The following is a 16,472-nucleotide window of genomic DNA, read 5'->3' as shown; positions in this document are numbered from 1 at the left end:
TTTATGAGGTTATGTTTTCATCGGCGTTGGTTTGTTGGTTTGTTTGTTGGTTTGTTGGTGTGTTTGTTTGTCTGTTAGCAGTGTAACTGATGACATGTTGATGATGCATGACCCCGCCTCTTTCCTTCAGAGAGAGACAGAGAGAGCGGGGGTGGAGGGGGAACAACTATAGATTCTGCGTTTTATTCTCATTAAACTCTGTGAAATTACAGTTCAGTTCGACCAAAGCACACTCGGTAATTGTTGGAAAGAGTAACGATGACGGTTTAGCTGAGTTTTATTTTGTTTCTGTCCAGTTTGATTGAAGTGTTTTACGATGCTCCGCGACGTACAGGTGATCTCAACATAAACAAAAATACACCTGGATGATGGCGCAAGCTGAACGGAGAGGACGGGCAATCGTACTCGGGCACCTTGGCGGAGGTCTGTGCTCTCCGAGTGCCATTCTAGTTACCTCAGTAAACATTGTAAACATGAGTTTATGGTCTCAATCACTAGTTTCAAGTCTTTTTCAATACAGCATGATGTTCATTTAGTAAATTATGGTCCCATTTAGAGTAAAATAGACCATAAAGCAGGATATGCTTTAGGGCGTGGCTACCTTGTGATAGACAGGTCGCTACCACGGCGTTGTACGGCATATGAGTTGTCCCTGTTTTCATCGTAGAACTTTAACCCTTTCACAGTGGGTTTTCAGTTTATGAAAGTTAATTATAACCTTTTTGGTCGCCTAAAAATGTCTTATTCAGCTTCCGGTTGTATTTAGCTCCACCCTCTCGTGCCACTTGGAGATGGCGACAGCCAAAAACCAAATAAACTATTTTTAAGGGTATTGTTGTATGTTTGTATACCCAGAGGGAAATTTAAATGGGTATGAGATAGATACCTTTCCTTATGTGCACATACACTTGCGTAAAAGACTAACATGGACAAAGAAAGCCTCAGTATTACTACAGCTAAAATTTGGAACACACCAATTTAATACATCATCACCATGTGTTCACAGACCCCTGTTGGCAAGAGGAGCAAGAAAGCCATCAACAAGATCGTGTCTCCAATGCCCAATCAGATGGCAGCACCAGCTGAAGCAGAAAAGGTGTCTCCACAGGTCATCATCCCTCATATTGAGCTCAATGTAACTGGGAAAGACTATCCGAGTGCCACAGAGCTGCTCAAAGGCAGCACCTTGCCTCCACAGGTTGAGGTATGGCTGATTTTTCTGTTTTTGTAGTTATTATAATTTACTGTATATGTCTTCCCAAAATGTCGCTGATCAATTTTGTCACCATTGCCTAATCTGTGTCCTTCTCTCCTTTGGCTAGGTTTTGGATGATTTGGGGTTGGGACCCAGCGGCCCACCCATCCCTCCTCCTACCACTTTCTCTATGGTTCCTTTTCCGAAAAACAGGGAGCAATCTAACAGTCAACTCCCCTTTAGCTGTTTCACCTTCCTGGTTCCCGCAGGGCTGGAGGAACAGAGCGAGGAGAAGAAAGATTCAGTGGAAGATGTGCAAGGATCAGTTGTAAAGGTAATGGTACACCACATGAATATACACTTTAAGTGCAGAATTACCAATGTGGTCTTAACTTGAAGAATAATTAGTGCTAAGAATTTACCTGCCATGAAATACAAGCTTATCACTCATCTCTATCATGGTCACACTGTTTTATGATACCAAATTGTAACAATCGATAAATCCAAATACAAACAGAGTACAAATTGTTAAAAATGTCAACATTAAAGATTCTGAGTGGTGTTTGTGTATGCACACTAAAGGAAGAGGCAGCAGCAACGCTTTCCAAAAGTCGCACCAAAGGCAACATTAAGGAGGGCGCAGCAATAAAGGAGAAGGATAGAAAGAGCAAAGAGAGTCAGAAGAGCAAGAGACAAACTTCAGCCAAGACAAAAACAAAGGGCTCAGACCGGTCTCCTCGTTTACGCGCCTCCTCCACACCTGACTGCATTGATGACCAACAGGACCAACGCCAAGGAAACTTAGAGCTGAAACGCAGCCAGAGGCAAGGGAAAATGCACACAGACACACTCTATAAGGACACATTGGTTTTTGTTTTGTTGTTGTTGTGTTTACTATGTGTGTGTGTGTGTGTGTGTGTTTTTTGTGCATGTATTGGTGTGCAGCCTGACAACATTTCGCTGGGTTGTACCAGCCAACGGTGAGGTGGTTCTGAAGATCTGGTTCTACTCAGACTCCCCTGGGACGTTTGAACAGACCTACACGTATGAGCTACTGGGGACCCGGCGACACTACCAGCTCCTCTGCAGAGGAATCTCCACCTATCCCTCCATCTGCAAAGACCACATGTCAGTCAGCATTGTTTAGTAACTTAATGCACTTATGTAAATGGTAAAGAGAGAGAGGAAAAGGGGGGTTATTACAGATAAAAAAAAATGATATTTCACCTAATATTTCTAAATAAAGTAGTGACGTCAGTGTTCTACCTTAGACTGACGGTCACACTGAGTCAGACAATTTCCATTTCCTGAAGAAAATGAGTATGAATGCTGACGGCTGAGCAGATGCAGAAATGTGAGATGAATTGCCTGAAAAACATTAAAGCCCAAATGCATTGCACCGCACTGCTAAAAAAAACTGTGAATTGAAATATAAAACTAGCAGAATTGGAGGCTGAACTGCATTACCTAAAAACAGCTGAAATACATTGCTAGAAAAGCTGGAAGCTAAACTGTAATACTCTCAAAGCTGGAAGTTGGAATGAATCAGAAGAAAAGGCTGAATGGTCAAATGCATTGCACTGCACTACCGAAAAACCTGGAAGTTGAAATGTAAAACTGGCAGAGATGGAAGCTGAACTGCAGAGTCAACATGCGCACGAATTAGCTGCTCAGCTGCAGCACATTACAGAGCATGTCTCTATACTCTTCAATACCACTAGGGCTGGGTATTGCTTAAAAGAATACGATACCAGTACCAATACCAGTACCCTTAAATACCGATACCAATACAGTACTTCATTCAATACAAATCATTTGATTGGGCGGCTGTGGCTCAGGTAGAGCAGGTCGTCCACCTATCAGAAGGTTAGTGGTTCAATCCCTGGCTCCCTTGGTTACATGTCAAAGTGTACTTGAGCAAGTTACTTAACCCTAAATTGCTCCCGAAGGCTGTGCCATCGGTGTGTGAATAAGTATTTAGATTAGATCCTGATGGGCAGGTTTGCGCCTTGCATGGCAGTCTCTGCCATCAGTGTAGGAATGTGTGTGTGAATAGGTGAATGCTGACATGTAATGTAAAGCGCTTTGAGTGGTCGGAAGACTAGAAAAGTGCTACATAAGTGCATAAAAATAGTCATTTTTTTTCTAGATCTGGTTACAAAACGGATTGAATGCAGGTATAGTTTGACTGGAGAAGTTTCAATACTACTTGGTACTGGGTTATTTCAGTCGATACCTTAAAAGTATTGAGTACTAATACCCATCCCTTAATACCCCTGCTAATAGCACACTGCAAGTTTCTCACTACTGCTACTGTTATCATATATGCTTTCCCCAGGACTATTTTTGCCTTCAGTAAGAAGGTACAACAACTGGAAGAAGGGCTCCAGAAGACTTACGCAATCAAAGCTGGATACTTTGAGTTTGGACCGTTACTCTGTGGCAAGTCCAGAGACAGGTGAGAGGCAGAGTGACGGCTTTGAATGGCTTAGTGTGTTCGTATCGGCCTTTGCCTTTTATATTTACAGATTCACTATCTGTGTTTGTGTAGATACAAGGAAAATAGGTACCCAGAGAACACAGAGAGACTAGTGATACATAACAATACAGGCCTGGAGGCCGAGGTCCAGTTCTCTTTCCAGCATGACAGCCAGGCCACCACGTATCTGCTGGACCCCCCAACCATGACTCTCAAACCTGACCAGAAACAGGTACCATACAGATCTTACGTCTCATTCAGATAACAGCACAGGGAAATATCAAAGTGAGAATATTCGGTGTCCATTGAAGTAATATAGATGACTATGACATATATTCTTCTGTCCTGTTAGGAGCTGACAGTGTGGGCCTACCCAACAAAACTGGGACAAATGAAGGACAGTGTCATGTGCCTTATCAAGGACAATCCAGAGCCTGTCATCATCAACCTCTCCTGCTGGGGCCTTCGGCCAGAGCTGGAGCTGGAGAGCAAGCATTTGCACTTTAACAGGACTTTGCTGCACAGGTACCAAAATATAGAAGACTAATTCAAGGAAGAAACATCCCTCTGTTCTTCTCTCGGTCAACCTACCTTCCATTTTTCTCTCTAGGCGGGACACCCGTAGCGTGACGCTGCATAATAAGACAGCTCTGCCGGTATCTTGGAGACTGCAGGGTGTGGAGGAGTTGGGTGATGAGTTCAGTGTGCCACAGGATCAGGGCATCATTGAACCTAACTCTTCTTTTCCCCTGACCTTGCACTTCAGGGCCAGGAGGCCACTCCACATTAAGAAGCTCTTACGACTGGAGGTAGAGTAAAACTATAAAAGTAAACATGCTGAAATTAATAATAAATATGAAATACAAATTCAAGTCAGATGTAAATGTGCAGGGCCTATGCAGATCGATTTTTAAGATGATATGTGTCAAACTGGGTATTTCACAGATCAGTATGTACAGTATGTGCTGTGTGTTTTGTTTCAGGTATCCGATGTGGAGATGATTCTAGGCATCGTACACACAGAAAACATACAGGTCACAGCTGAGGCCTATGATATAGCTCTGGACATCACACCAGGTACAAACTCGTAGAACGTTTCATGTAAAAGTAAAAGTTAATTTGGCCCCTCTCTCACTTGCAAGGCTTTTAATCCTATTAAGGGACCAAGGTGTAACAATTAGGGGGATCTTTTGGCAGAAATGGAATATATTATTCATAAGTATGTTTTCTCTAGTGTGTTTTCATTACCTTAGAATGAGCCGTTCATATCTACATAGGGAGCGGGTCCCATGGATATATAAACAGAACTGGAAACAGCGTTCGAAGCGGGGCCTCATTCATTCCTATGAAAGTTGGTCAGTGGCGCATGAAGCAAAAAAAAGCTTGACTTCTTGAGTATAAAATTACCCGGATCACCCGGCAATCTTCCGCATCCATTGGGCCCATACAGCAGGCGCAGTAGCGTTTCCTTTAACTCCGCCTCCCAGCAATCGGTCCAGCCTCAGTCTGGGGCTCATTTACATGAACGGAAGAAAGAAAAAAACTTTTGATTCGGTTCTTAATGCATTTTACAACTTTTAGGACCTACTGATTTAAACAAGGGTTATTAACGTGTTCGTACTTGGAAGTTGGTTTACCTCCAAAAAAGGATCTTATTTTATTTACAGACATCTCTTTCCCAATGTAAATCTATGGGAAAAAGTATTTTTGGGCCCAATTGCATCACTTGACCGACACGGAAGTTGTAATTAACCACTGAGTGACTGAGTTGCAGCCCTGATGTCATAATAATTATATACTATATAATCTTGTTTCTGTGGCAGATGGCTGTCTGGACTTTGGAACCATCAAAGTCTTTGAAGAAGTCAAACTTTGTCTCAGGATGAAAAACCAAGGGAAATATGAAATAGCCTACAAGTGAGTTTGAACTGATACTATTTGACTTAATGTTATCATAATATTAAAGTATCAGTTTGAGTTCCACATTACTGTAAGTGAATTATCTCATTGTATATCTACATTTCCACAAGGTTTACATTTCAGCAGACCGACCCAGCCCAGCCAAAACTGGACTCCATTTTCACAGTGTACCCCCAGAGTGGTTCCCTAATGCCCCACGAGAAGTCCACAACAGTGCAAATCTTCTGCAGACCCAAAACAGAAGTCTTAATTAGAAAGCAACCTATCCTGCCTTGCCAGGTCAGAGCCATACACTGGTCTTAATGATTACAGAGGGGGAGGTTCAACTATTTTGTATCACTTTTTTTGTACAATAACTTTTTGATTTTCGATTTTCGTCATGATCATGAAAGAGGCATGCCCTCCACAAGTTAAGATATCGGTTTCCTCCTCTGCAGGTGATTGAACCCAACATCGGGGTTGGAGGAGAACCCATAGCCACCCTCGTCATCAAGGTTTCAGTCAAGTCTGTCTTCTCCAGGTTAAGGATTGATTTATACTGTCTCTTTTGTGTATTATGTAATAATAATTAAGAAACAATATTAGAATCAATTCCATGTGTGTTATACCCCTCACTGAACTTTATTTTTAGAATCTGTGGAATGATCATCTTTCTTTGTTTTTATACCATTTCATGTTTTTGCACAGTAGATCACATACCATCACAATCTGAAAGCTTCATTAATTTGTTGATAGGAGGCGATTCTGAGATTCAGCCAAAGCACATTTTTACAAATAGTGATTTGCTGTGTGGTCCTTTAGGTACAAGATCACACCTGCATGTGACATCAACTTCGGTCCACTGGTCTATGGCCACAAGAAGAGCCAGAGCTTCACTATTGAGAACAATGGAGACTTTGAGACTCGTTTCATCATCTGTCGCATGATCACGGACCATGCGTCACCGGGGAAGCCAGGGTAGGAGAACAGACCACACACACAAACATATACACACAGAGGGCTGACACTTTTGGAATAGAACAGTCATTTTTAAAATGACAAATCAAATTTGAAAGTAAAAGACCTTTAAAAGTAGCAGCTCAGTGTAGGTGTTCTTGGCTTGTTGATGAGATACTGTACATGCTGCTGCCACATGTGACAAATCCCATATTAAAATTTGATACACCTTACTAATGAAGTTTCATTGAAGCATCATTGTGTTGCCAATCCCTGCAAATGTTGTATTGCCTTGACTGGAGGGAATATGCTGCTTTTATGATAAAGTCCTGTGATGTGAAAGTAAAGCAAATTAAAAACGAAAGCAATACAGACTCAAATTGCCGTAGTGACTGCTATCAATCTCAAATCCGCTAATAGGCTGAGTACTAGGCTCTTTACTGTGACGCATTAAAACAAATCCATACATAAATCCAGATGCATTTGACTATTTATTGAATGAGAAGAATGACAAGCAACAACTGTTATGAATAAATTAAAGTAGGACCTACCTGTCAACAGAACATGTCCAAGCCTGACTCACCCCCTTTGTCTAAATCCCGCGGTCCAAGTGAACAGGTAAAATAAGTGAAACCACACTTCTGTGCCAAAGTGATTGTAACCAAAAGAAACGTTAGCAGCCTAAACAAATAATAATAATAAACCACACAGACTAAATACACACTTTGACTCTCTATTGCCAATTTATATCACTTCAATATATGTAATTCCTATTTAGTTGTGAGCAAGACTAGAGCCACTAGTGCGATGGTGGTGGCTTTACAGTAAACAGGGATGCACAACCGCCTTACAATGAAAGGAAGGGGTTATAAAAACTAATGTGGTTCTTATGGGCTGTCAATGAGTTCAATATCATTTAATCCCTAACCCTAAAGATACGAAAACATCTCTCTGGTACTTTAAATTGCTCATCACACACAGTATAATAAATAATATCTTGTGCATAAATTACAATCATGAAGAATGTATTTAACTTACAGCAAGTGCTGAAAAAGTGTATTGCATTACAAAAATGTAACAATATAAGTATGGATTCCAACATTTACTAATCTGATCAGTTACAACTCCCAAAAGATACATATTTTTGTTTGCATATACATTAAACGCCAACGCCATTTATTGTCTGCCTGAAATGATGACAAGCTGAATGTCTTAAAACTCCAATATCAGTTTGCTTAAAGATGTTCAAACGAAATTGTGGTTTGTGTCCCTGTGTACTCATCTCAGGGGTCCAGGTAGGAAGATCTCTCAAGAGAACCTTTCAGGGAAACCCACTGGTGCCGGTAGCAAAGTGAGACATGAATCCTTCCAGAAAGACGTGGCTATTCATCAGGTGAGAGACTGCTAGTGGAAATGACAACAATGACAGTGCCTATTAATTTATGCAGGATTTGTTTTGTTTGGAGAGTCCCCTCCATGTTTGCCTTTCTAAGTGTGTAATAGGAAAATCTTTACCACTTTCTCACAGAAGCAAGGTTTTGTATTAACTGATCAAATACACAGTAATGTTGCTGATCTTTACACATTTATTAAAGTAGAAGAGATGTTTTTCACAGCAGCATTGTAACTTAACACAGATGTAGCTAATTATTAATTACTGGAACTAAGCCATTGTTAATTTTATTAGCTTCACCTGTGCTTTCCTGATATGACAAGTCAAAATGTCTGCTGTGAAAAGTTCTATGATACATTTTAAAACGCTAAATAAATAAGGGTCACCTGTTGGGGGATTGACCGAAAAATGTCCCATTGGACCGAAAGCCCATTTGTCTCGACAGCCCGTTATCCCAAAAACAGAAACAGAAACACATGTCTAATTATTATGCAGAAGGATGTCATTGGACCTACCAGATTTTTATGCCTCCGCACCAGCGCTGCGCCGCGTTTTCGGATTGTCCGCCCGTCCGTCGGTAGAATTCTCGTGAGCGTGATATCTCAGTAACGTCTGGAGGTAATTCTTTCAAATTTGGCATAAATGTCACTGTGACCTCACGTCTGTCCCATTCTCGTGAACCTAATATCTCAGGAAGATATTGAGGGAATTTCTTCAAATTTGGCACAAACGTCCAATTAGACTCAAGGATGAACTGACTCGATTTTTGGTGGTCAAAGGTCAAATGTGTGCAGAAATGTGACCATGGTAAACCGTGCCAACCTCATGTGACCAAAATGACGATTTGTGAGAATCAAAGTCTGAATTAATTTTACAAATATACTACGCATATAGCGAAGTGAAATCTTATACTTACAGTTAAATTGAAGCGTTATTGATGTTACGGAGCTGTCTGTCAATGTCTGTTATGAACGTTGTTGTCACTACAGTATTATTGGGATTATTATTAGGATATTTATGCCACCGTAGTGTCCTGTAATGTAATGTAATATTTCACCAGAAAATAGTACTCAATTCAAGTATCATTGTTTTTTATACGAAGGTTTCGGACATACTAAAAAATCCCACATATTGTTTTAGCGTACTAAATAGCATGTTAGTATGGAATTTCTGACGCAGCCTGTGTATTTTTGGACTATTGGGGTTTCGGAATGATGGGCACGGCACCTTCTGATGCTAGCAAGGCTGTGAATGTTCAGGTTAGCGAGGTTTATTCAGAAGGTAAAGGTAAAGTATGGCGCAATTTTTAATGGAAAGAGAAAAAAGTGTTAAATGATCAAAATATATGAATCGAAATATAAAAATATCTTGCTCTTAAGTTCCATGTCAGGATAGCAGGATAGCTTTGTGTCTTTTGTGTGTAACACCTAAGGCTTCATTTGCACAACAGAAACTACAACAAAAAAAACATGCATGAAAAGACACATTCCATCCATGTTAGTGATGATGCTAGTTCTCCCCCAATATTCTCATCTGTACTGTACCCCTCTGATATGATGTCTCTCTCCAGAACCGCCTCAACATGGGGATGTTCTCAGTGTCTCCCTGCGCAGGGAGCTTGCAGCCTGGTTCTCAGCAGGTGGTGACAGTGGACTGTTTAGCTGAACAGCTGGGCAACTGCAACCAGGGTTTGCTCATTGACATCAGTGACCGTGACCCCTCAGACCAGCCTGATGGCATACAGTACAGACTGCTAGCTGAAGTCTGCAAGCCAGGTGAGAGCTGTGTGATCTTATTCAGTCTGATTTGATTAATAAACCTGATCAAAGTTGTGGCTCGCTTCCAGATGGCTCAGTTCCATGCATGTCATATGCGTGGGTTCTCCTATGATCACTAAGATGGGCACAAACTATTGCCATTCAGAAAAACAGTGCTCACTACTGTTTCCAAACTCATATAATCGAGGTCATTTTATCTTTCATCAGAAGTTTTCATCTTAATGATCCCAAAAGAATTGATAGTGTAAGCGTTTATAGGGTCTACATCAAGGACAAAAGTGGTTGATTATCTTCACCAAGTGCTATTCTTTTCATTAATACAGTGGGACGTCAGTAAACAGAAGTAAACAGTAAACAAACCGGCTCTTTATACATCCATGGTAGCAATGGTGTTCATTCAGACAGGTAGTCTGTAGGTTTACAGAATGGACAGATATTTGACAGGTAAAAAAGAAAAACAGACGATGCTTCGGAGACAAACAAGACAACGTGCTGATCTGACGTTAATCAAGTAGTTCGAAGCTTCAGTCATAACATTGACATTTTAATTATTATTGCACTGACAGAAAGATTAGCCGACCTTCCACCTTCTCTTCCCGCCTCTCTCTCAAACACACACAGAGCGAGCAACGTGGCGCTACGTCCTTCTCTGTGATTGTCTCAGTCCTCAGTCCAAAAGTCCAAATTTATTGAAAAAAGAGAGATCGTAATTATTTCCATAATTCACTACATGTTTTTATCTAACAAAATATTCTGCTTCAGTCCTTATTTTTTGTCGTTTAGCCTTTCTAAAACAACAGTTTCACTGCGGTTAAAAATCGTTTTCCCTCCCTCATGCACCTTTATTAACGGGGCAGTCTAGCAGCAATCCAACAACACCATAAATTACATTTATATAAATAATAATGAAGGCGGCGGTGATGAAGAGGGACCAGTGTGTATTTTATGTCTGAAAACTCTGGCAGCTGACAGTATGAGACCCAACAAATTATAAAGACCTTTAGAAACATTACATCCCAGTCACATCATTAAAAGAAGTGGTTTGATAAAGTTTAACCCTCATCCTACCAACCTATTTAACATACTAGGACTACCGACTGAATGAACTATAAGTCATAAGGAAATGTTGATTTATTTCTTCTCAAAACATTATTAGTTTTATACTTAATGTCATCTGAAGAAAAACAACAGATTATTATTATTTTAGGATAGTTACAGTTAATTTGCATATTGTGTAAAACTAAAATAGACCCGAGCACATGAGTGAGTCTGTGTCTGCTGCATCTGTATCTGTCTCCTTCCAAATGACTCACAGAGTGTCCATACCCCTTTGATTGTGTGTGATACTTTACATTCGGCCCCATGGCGAACATTTTATCCAACTATTCTACGGGCTGTCGTGAAAATATTTCTTCCTCCAAAGGGGGGAATGACAGAAAAGGTTTGACTGGACTAATACTTTATCTGACTCCCACTCTCTTTTCTTCTTTTTTTTGTTTCCCAGGTATAGAGTTGGACACGGATTCCATCTTCGAGGAACACCATGTGTGCCAAAACAGCAGTCAGCTCTCCTCGGAGCAGTTTTGCAACGCGGAAGGCATTTACGTCAGGGATGAGAAAAGGTTTATTTTCAACAAAGTCCTGGTTGGGCGAACTGCCCAGGCCCGCTTCAAACTCATCAACAACAGCAAGGTGCCCTGCGTGCTCAGCTTGGCCATCAGATGTTTTGGCGCTAAGGTAAGGCATGAAAAGCTCTACCCACAGGATAAATGCGTACAGGAGCATCACTGATTGTGGTAGATGGTCGTTAGCATGTCAAACATATACTGTATTTCCTTACAGACGTGCCGTACCGCAGAGATTTTTGATTTGCCTGCTACAACACTGATCATTCCCAGCCTGTCACACTCGTTCGCTGTGGTCACCTTCGCACCCCAGACGATGCAGCTCTACAGCGCTGTGTTTGACGCCTCACTGGAGGTAGCCAGCAGGTATGAGTTCATGACTGTGTGTTCTACTTTAGTGTTCTCTATGCTGTTTGTTTGTCCATTTATTTCTACTAGTGTTGTAAGAGAATAGCCTCTTCTCTTGCTTTGCCTTCCTGACCACCGCCCACCTACTCTTTTCTCTGTTGGATCCAGAATGACACCCACATTCAAGAGCAAGGTGCTGGAGTTAGACCTAATGGGAGAGGGCAATCTGCCCAGTATTTGTGTTGTGCGTCCAGCTCTGAAGGACAGCAGAGGAAGCCCAGTGCTGCAGTTCACACACGTGTTGGTAGGGCGCAGACATACCCGGCCCTTGGTGCTGCTAAATGATGGAAATATTCCAGCACAGGTGGGAGATGTATTCCTTTGTCGTTTTATTTTTCTTTTAGCAACATTACATATTTATTTAATTCAACTACAAGAAAATCAAAATCACCTACATTTACAACACATAAACATAATAAAGTAATGAGGGATTTTGTCAATAAAGGTGCTTTGTGGCTCTGTGCATTGTGTAGGTCCAGATTGACATGCTGGATAAACATGGAGTGTTCACCCTCAAAGCTGCTCCTGGCAACACTTGCAGCTCCATCCACTCAACACAGATTGAGGGCATCACTGACTCAGGTACAACCTTAACCTGTAAAGCTCCTCTTCACTTAAACAATTAGTATTTAGCAATTTGCACAAAATAATTTAGGCTAGCCACACAAATCCGAAGGTGCTTTTGCGATTGCATTTATCACATTTTCATCATAATTTATCAATAACCCACCCCAGCACTGCAATAGCTGTACGAAACATCCGCAAACATCCAGAATAAAACATCCAATTTTGCAATTTAATTTGACAATACAGAAAGAAAAATAATTTATTTGGTGCACACAACAACATTTATGGAAAACAAACTTGTTGGTGACCCTTTTCCTTCTTCCACAGAGCATCACTTGGTGCACAGAGCCACCCTGAGGCTGAATGTCGGCGATCAGGTAGAGTTTGAGGTCAGCTTCTGCTCTGATGAGCCCCTGAGTGTCAAGGCCAAGATGTCACTGCAGGTTGAGGACAACAAGTACGGCAATACCATAATACAAGTGACCGGAGAGGCTTACCAGGAAATTGTCTCTCTTGACAACATCAGGAGGTCATCGCAGGAAATATACGAGGAAGATGTTAAGAGAGGTAAGAGAAGAAAGGAGGGCAGACTAATCATTTGATAGGAATGGAAATGACTAGGTGTAAAGTAGGTAGCCAGAGTAGCAGTCACTCCCTGATTGTGCACATATAAGCTTGTTTCTTATTCTGGATGTTTCTTAAATTTCTCTCTCACAGGTCATTATGAGGTGCTGAATTTTGGTGACTGCCATGTAGATTGTCCTTACCAAGAGAGCTTCACCATGACCAACCACAGCAGCATCCAGGTAGTGAGGTTTGAGTGGCCTCCTGTTGGATCCCATGTCTTCTTTTCACCACAGGTAAAGCATTGAAGGAATGAATGCAGGTGTGGCTATAGAACAGGGTTTGAAAAAAAAACTTTTGAATGAAGGGGTCTGAAATGATGCTCTCTTTTTTGTTGTTTGCTTAGGATAATACTTTGTTGCATGTGATAAAAAAAGAATCTGCTTTTCCTTACAGGTGGGACACCTTCATGCTGGTTGTTCAAAGGAAGTGACTGTCACCTTTAGCTCCAATCAGCCAGTGACTCTGACCAGAGAGCCAATGAAATGCAAGGTTAGTCAGGTGGAGTTCCAGCAGCCGCTGGAGCAGGTGGCCGACTGGGACGACCGACAGAGGACGGTGCAGTGGCTGAGTCCTTCCGAGCAGGCTTCAGGAGCACCACAGCAGCCTGTGACGAATAAGGTACACATGTTGACTGTGAAAGAGATGTTGAAGAGAGAGTTACAAGTACACAGTTATAGTTGAGCAAACATGTTTGCACGCAGGAGATAAAGACCGATCCTGAGCCCTGCTGCTCTGTGGTTGAGGGCTCCCAGTGGGAGCTGGAATTGCGTATAAGCGCAGTTTGTGACTACGTGAAGTTCAGCTGCAACTCCAAAACCATCCACTTCAAAGACACCATGCTTTACCAAACCAGGCTGCACCAGTAAGTCAGGCTCTGGGTATATATGCTGTTTAGTGAAACCAACATTTACTATACAGCCAGCCAAAAAAGATTATTCATTATATAACCATATTTATATAATGTTCAGGCATCCTGAGGGTTCAGATACTAAAGATGATAAAAATAATGATAATCAAAATGAAGCTACAATAGAATGTTTATATGTTCATTGTGCGTGTTTGCAGACTGCAGATAGTGAATCATGGCACTGTTAAATTGGAATTCTCCTGGCAAGTCCTCATGGATCCAAGGAACAACATTGTAAACCATGACCAAGGAGGTAATAAAGTAATATTATTGTATAACATTAGTTCAACTTGTCCTTTTATCAATCAATGTGATTATGTGTTTGCTATAGCAGTTGGGACCCTTACCTCTCGACCAGGCAGTAGGTCAGCGGGAGTGTTAACCGGAGAACGTCCTGCCGGCACTCCGGCCAACGTGTTGTCTCTTTTGATGGGGAATCCTGACCTTCCGCCCATCAGCGTTGATCCCAGCATAGGGGCCATAGAGCCCGGTGCCATTCAGGATTTCAGCATTCACTTTTCACCTCTGGAAGTGGCCCAGTTTCAGGGCAGGCTGTTCTGCAGGTACAGTAAATTGTTGTTGCTCATACAGTAAGCCCCCTTATTGTCAATCTACCTAGGAAGGCCATCCATCCTCTGAATGCCCTAGGTCTCTAGTGTGTGGTTGTAAACTTTCATGAGGCTGTGATTATCCTAGAGGTCACAAAAAGGTCAGCCAGAGCTCCTCAACCTCAGCCATACTGAAAAGGGCCACTGTTAAAAGGGATGAGGATTTATTTTTCCATGATAGGAGCCCAACCTGACTGCTTTTCCAAACTGTGCCATGCTGCACCAGATAAAATAATTAAGTTAGCCTCACCTTGAGGCCTGAGCCCTGTGTCATAGTAAATTACATTGGTTTGTAGTTTTCTTTCCCTCTTTGATACAGTCCCTGGAAGTGTGGAAAGACAGGATGACAGTAAGGAAGTGAATGGATGTCTTCAAAAGAATTATGACTCAGGCTTTGTTGTTTTTTTTCTGTCTGTATGTGTATATTTTTCTTTCAGTATCCCAAACTTGCAGGATGGAGATCAGGCTCCCTGTGTCTCGCTGTGTGGCCGCAGCCTGTTGCCCCACTACCACTTTGACCTCGAGGACTCCGACTATATCAGTGGGAACCGCCGTACCCCTGAATTCAGGGGCCCTCTGGACAATAACACCAGGGTCATAGAGTTCAAACCAGTCATCTACTCTGCGTCATCAACTAGGTAACAGAGAGAGAGAGATGAGATCTTTTTTAATCTGCATCACTGTAAGCCCTAACACTTTATATATACGTGTGTCTTCTCGGTTTACACCACAGATGTTTTAGTGTGGTGAACCCAACCAGTGAGCCCTACTCATTCAAGTGGAGGTGTGAAGACACAGGTGGCAGCCCATTCTGCTGCCTCACCCCATCTGGTACCATTTTGCCTGGGAAGAAAGTGGAAGTAAGGATGGAAACACACACATCCTTCATTTCGTTGCGCATCAGTCGATCTCAATCTCTCTCCTCATTTTAAATCTTTCATCTCGTTATTTTTTCAGCGTCCCTGTCTCCCCATGTCCCACTTTATCACAACAAATCTAATCCAATCTCATTCCATTTAATCTAACACAATTTTAATTTGATCTCATCTTGTCAATTTCTAGCTCAACTCATCTGATCTAATCTGTTCTAGTTTATCACTCTTCCCCTCCACCCATCCTCATCTTTATTCCTCTCACCCTTTTTTTTTTTTCTTTCATACATTTATTCATGTCCTCTCTTTTTCTTAAATTGTTAGCCATTTGCAGTCATCTGGTCTGTCTGTGTGTGTGTGTGTGTGTGTGTGTGCAGGTGTGTTTTGAATATGTCGCTGAGCAGCTGGATGTGGTGGAGTCATTCTGGAGCTTTGTGATTGAGACTCTGTCGCTGTCGGTCCCCTTCCTGTGTGTGGGCTTCGCTAAAGAACCGCTCGTCTATCTCGACAGACCTCACCTTAACTTTGGAGAACTGCTTATTGGTATGTAACATACTGTACGAAGACACACGCTTGTACATGCATTTACACAGTGACATGATTACACAGCTCTTTTAAACACAAAGCAATGGTTTTGTTGAGTATTTTCCTCTTTAAATGTGGTGACAGTACATTAATATTGGTGCTCAAGTGCATATATATTTTGTGTGATGCAGTGCATACACTCTTACACTTGTAGATATGTCTGTAAAGTGTCAACATTATTTTTATTATTATTTGTTTATTTCAACTATCTGCTCACGCTCAATAGGGTATGGTTAAGTTTAGACAACTAAAACTACTTGGTTAGGGTTAAGAAAAGATTATCGTCATGGCTAACTAAGAGAAATATGAACACTGATTTCCAATATAAGATCTGACCACTTATTGTGCAAATCTGGCCCTCGAACGAAAATATTTGTCCCCTTGATATGACCGTAACAGATTACAACCATTGATGAGACAGGTCAGTGTTTATCATCTGTGGATAATCATTGTTTAAATCATAGACTGTATATAAAGATTTGTCGACATTACAGCTCCCTAAAAGTGAAGCCAAAACATCTTGATCGCCCCCTGGTGGCCGGCTGCAGTATAGGTCATAAACCCCGCCCCCT

General features: G+C 41.6%; 1 protein-coding gene across 4 annotated transcripts in view; it reads left to right on the top strand.

Moving 5' to 3' along the window:
- The window catches only part of hydin (HYDIN axonemal central pair apparatus protein), a 108,951-nt gene that overhangs the window by 78,267 nt on the left and 14,212 nt on the right, over window positions 1-16,472 (top strand). For all 4 annotated transcript variants that reach the window (XM_037766591.1, XM_037766593.1, XM_037766592.1 and 1 more), the window contains 28 exons: window positions 1,007-1,204; window positions 1,323-1,529; window positions 1,778-2,019; window positions 2,141-2,323; window positions 3,534-3,653; window positions 3,747-3,906; window positions 4,027-4,199; window positions 4,285-4,483; window positions 4,658-4,751; window positions 5,498-5,591; window positions 5,705-5,873; window positions 6,032-6,114; window positions 6,396-6,551; window positions 7,818-7,923; window positions 9,494-9,698; window positions 11,206-11,438; window positions 11,544-11,692; window positions 11,843-12,038; window positions 12,208-12,316; window positions 12,629-12,868; window positions 13,019-13,161; window positions 13,322-13,546; window positions 13,630-13,790; window positions 13,994-14,088; window positions 14,167-14,398; window positions 14,881-15,081; window positions 15,177-15,303; window positions 15,693-15,858. In XM_037766591.1, the coding sequence (XP_037622519.1) occupies window positions 1,007-1,204; window positions 1,323-1,529; window positions 1,778-2,019; window positions 2,141-2,323; window positions 3,534-3,653; window positions 3,747-3,906; window positions 4,027-4,199; window positions 4,285-4,483; window positions 4,658-4,751; window positions 5,498-5,591; window positions 5,705-5,873; window positions 6,032-6,114; window positions 6,396-6,551; window positions 7,818-7,923; window positions 9,494-9,698; window positions 11,206-11,438; window positions 11,544-11,692; window positions 11,843-12,038; window positions 12,208-12,316; window positions 12,629-12,868; window positions 13,019-13,161; window positions 13,322-13,546; window positions 13,630-13,790; window positions 13,994-14,088; window positions 14,167-14,398; window positions 14,881-15,081; window positions 15,177-15,303; window positions 15,693-15,858 (4,666 nt within the window). The remainder of the gene's footprint in view (window positions 1-1,006; window positions 1,205-1,322; window positions 1,530-1,777; window positions 2,020-2,140; window positions 2,324-3,533; window positions 3,654-3,746; window positions 3,907-4,026; window positions 4,200-4,284; window positions 4,484-4,657; window positions 4,752-5,497; window positions 5,592-5,704; window positions 5,874-6,031; window positions 6,115-6,395; window positions 6,552-7,817; window positions 7,924-9,493; window positions 9,699-11,205; window positions 11,439-11,543; window positions 11,693-11,842; window positions 12,039-12,207; window positions 12,317-12,628; window positions 12,869-13,018; window positions 13,162-13,321; window positions 13,547-13,629; window positions 13,791-13,993; window positions 14,089-14,166; window positions 14,399-14,880; window positions 15,082-15,176; window positions 15,304-15,692; window positions 15,859-16,472) is intronic.

Source organism: Sebastes umbrosus, chromosome 4 (assembly GCF_015220745.1).
Source record: "Sebastes umbrosus isolate fSebUmb1 chromosome 4, fSebUmb1.pri, whole genome shotgun sequence".
NCBI classification, from domain to species: domain Eukaryota; kingdom Metazoa; phylum Chordata; class Actinopteri; order Perciformes; family Sebastidae; genus Sebastes; species Sebastes umbrosus.
The sequence above is the reverse complement of the archived record's forward strand: the minus strand, read 5'-3'. Positions and strand labels throughout refer to the sequence as shown.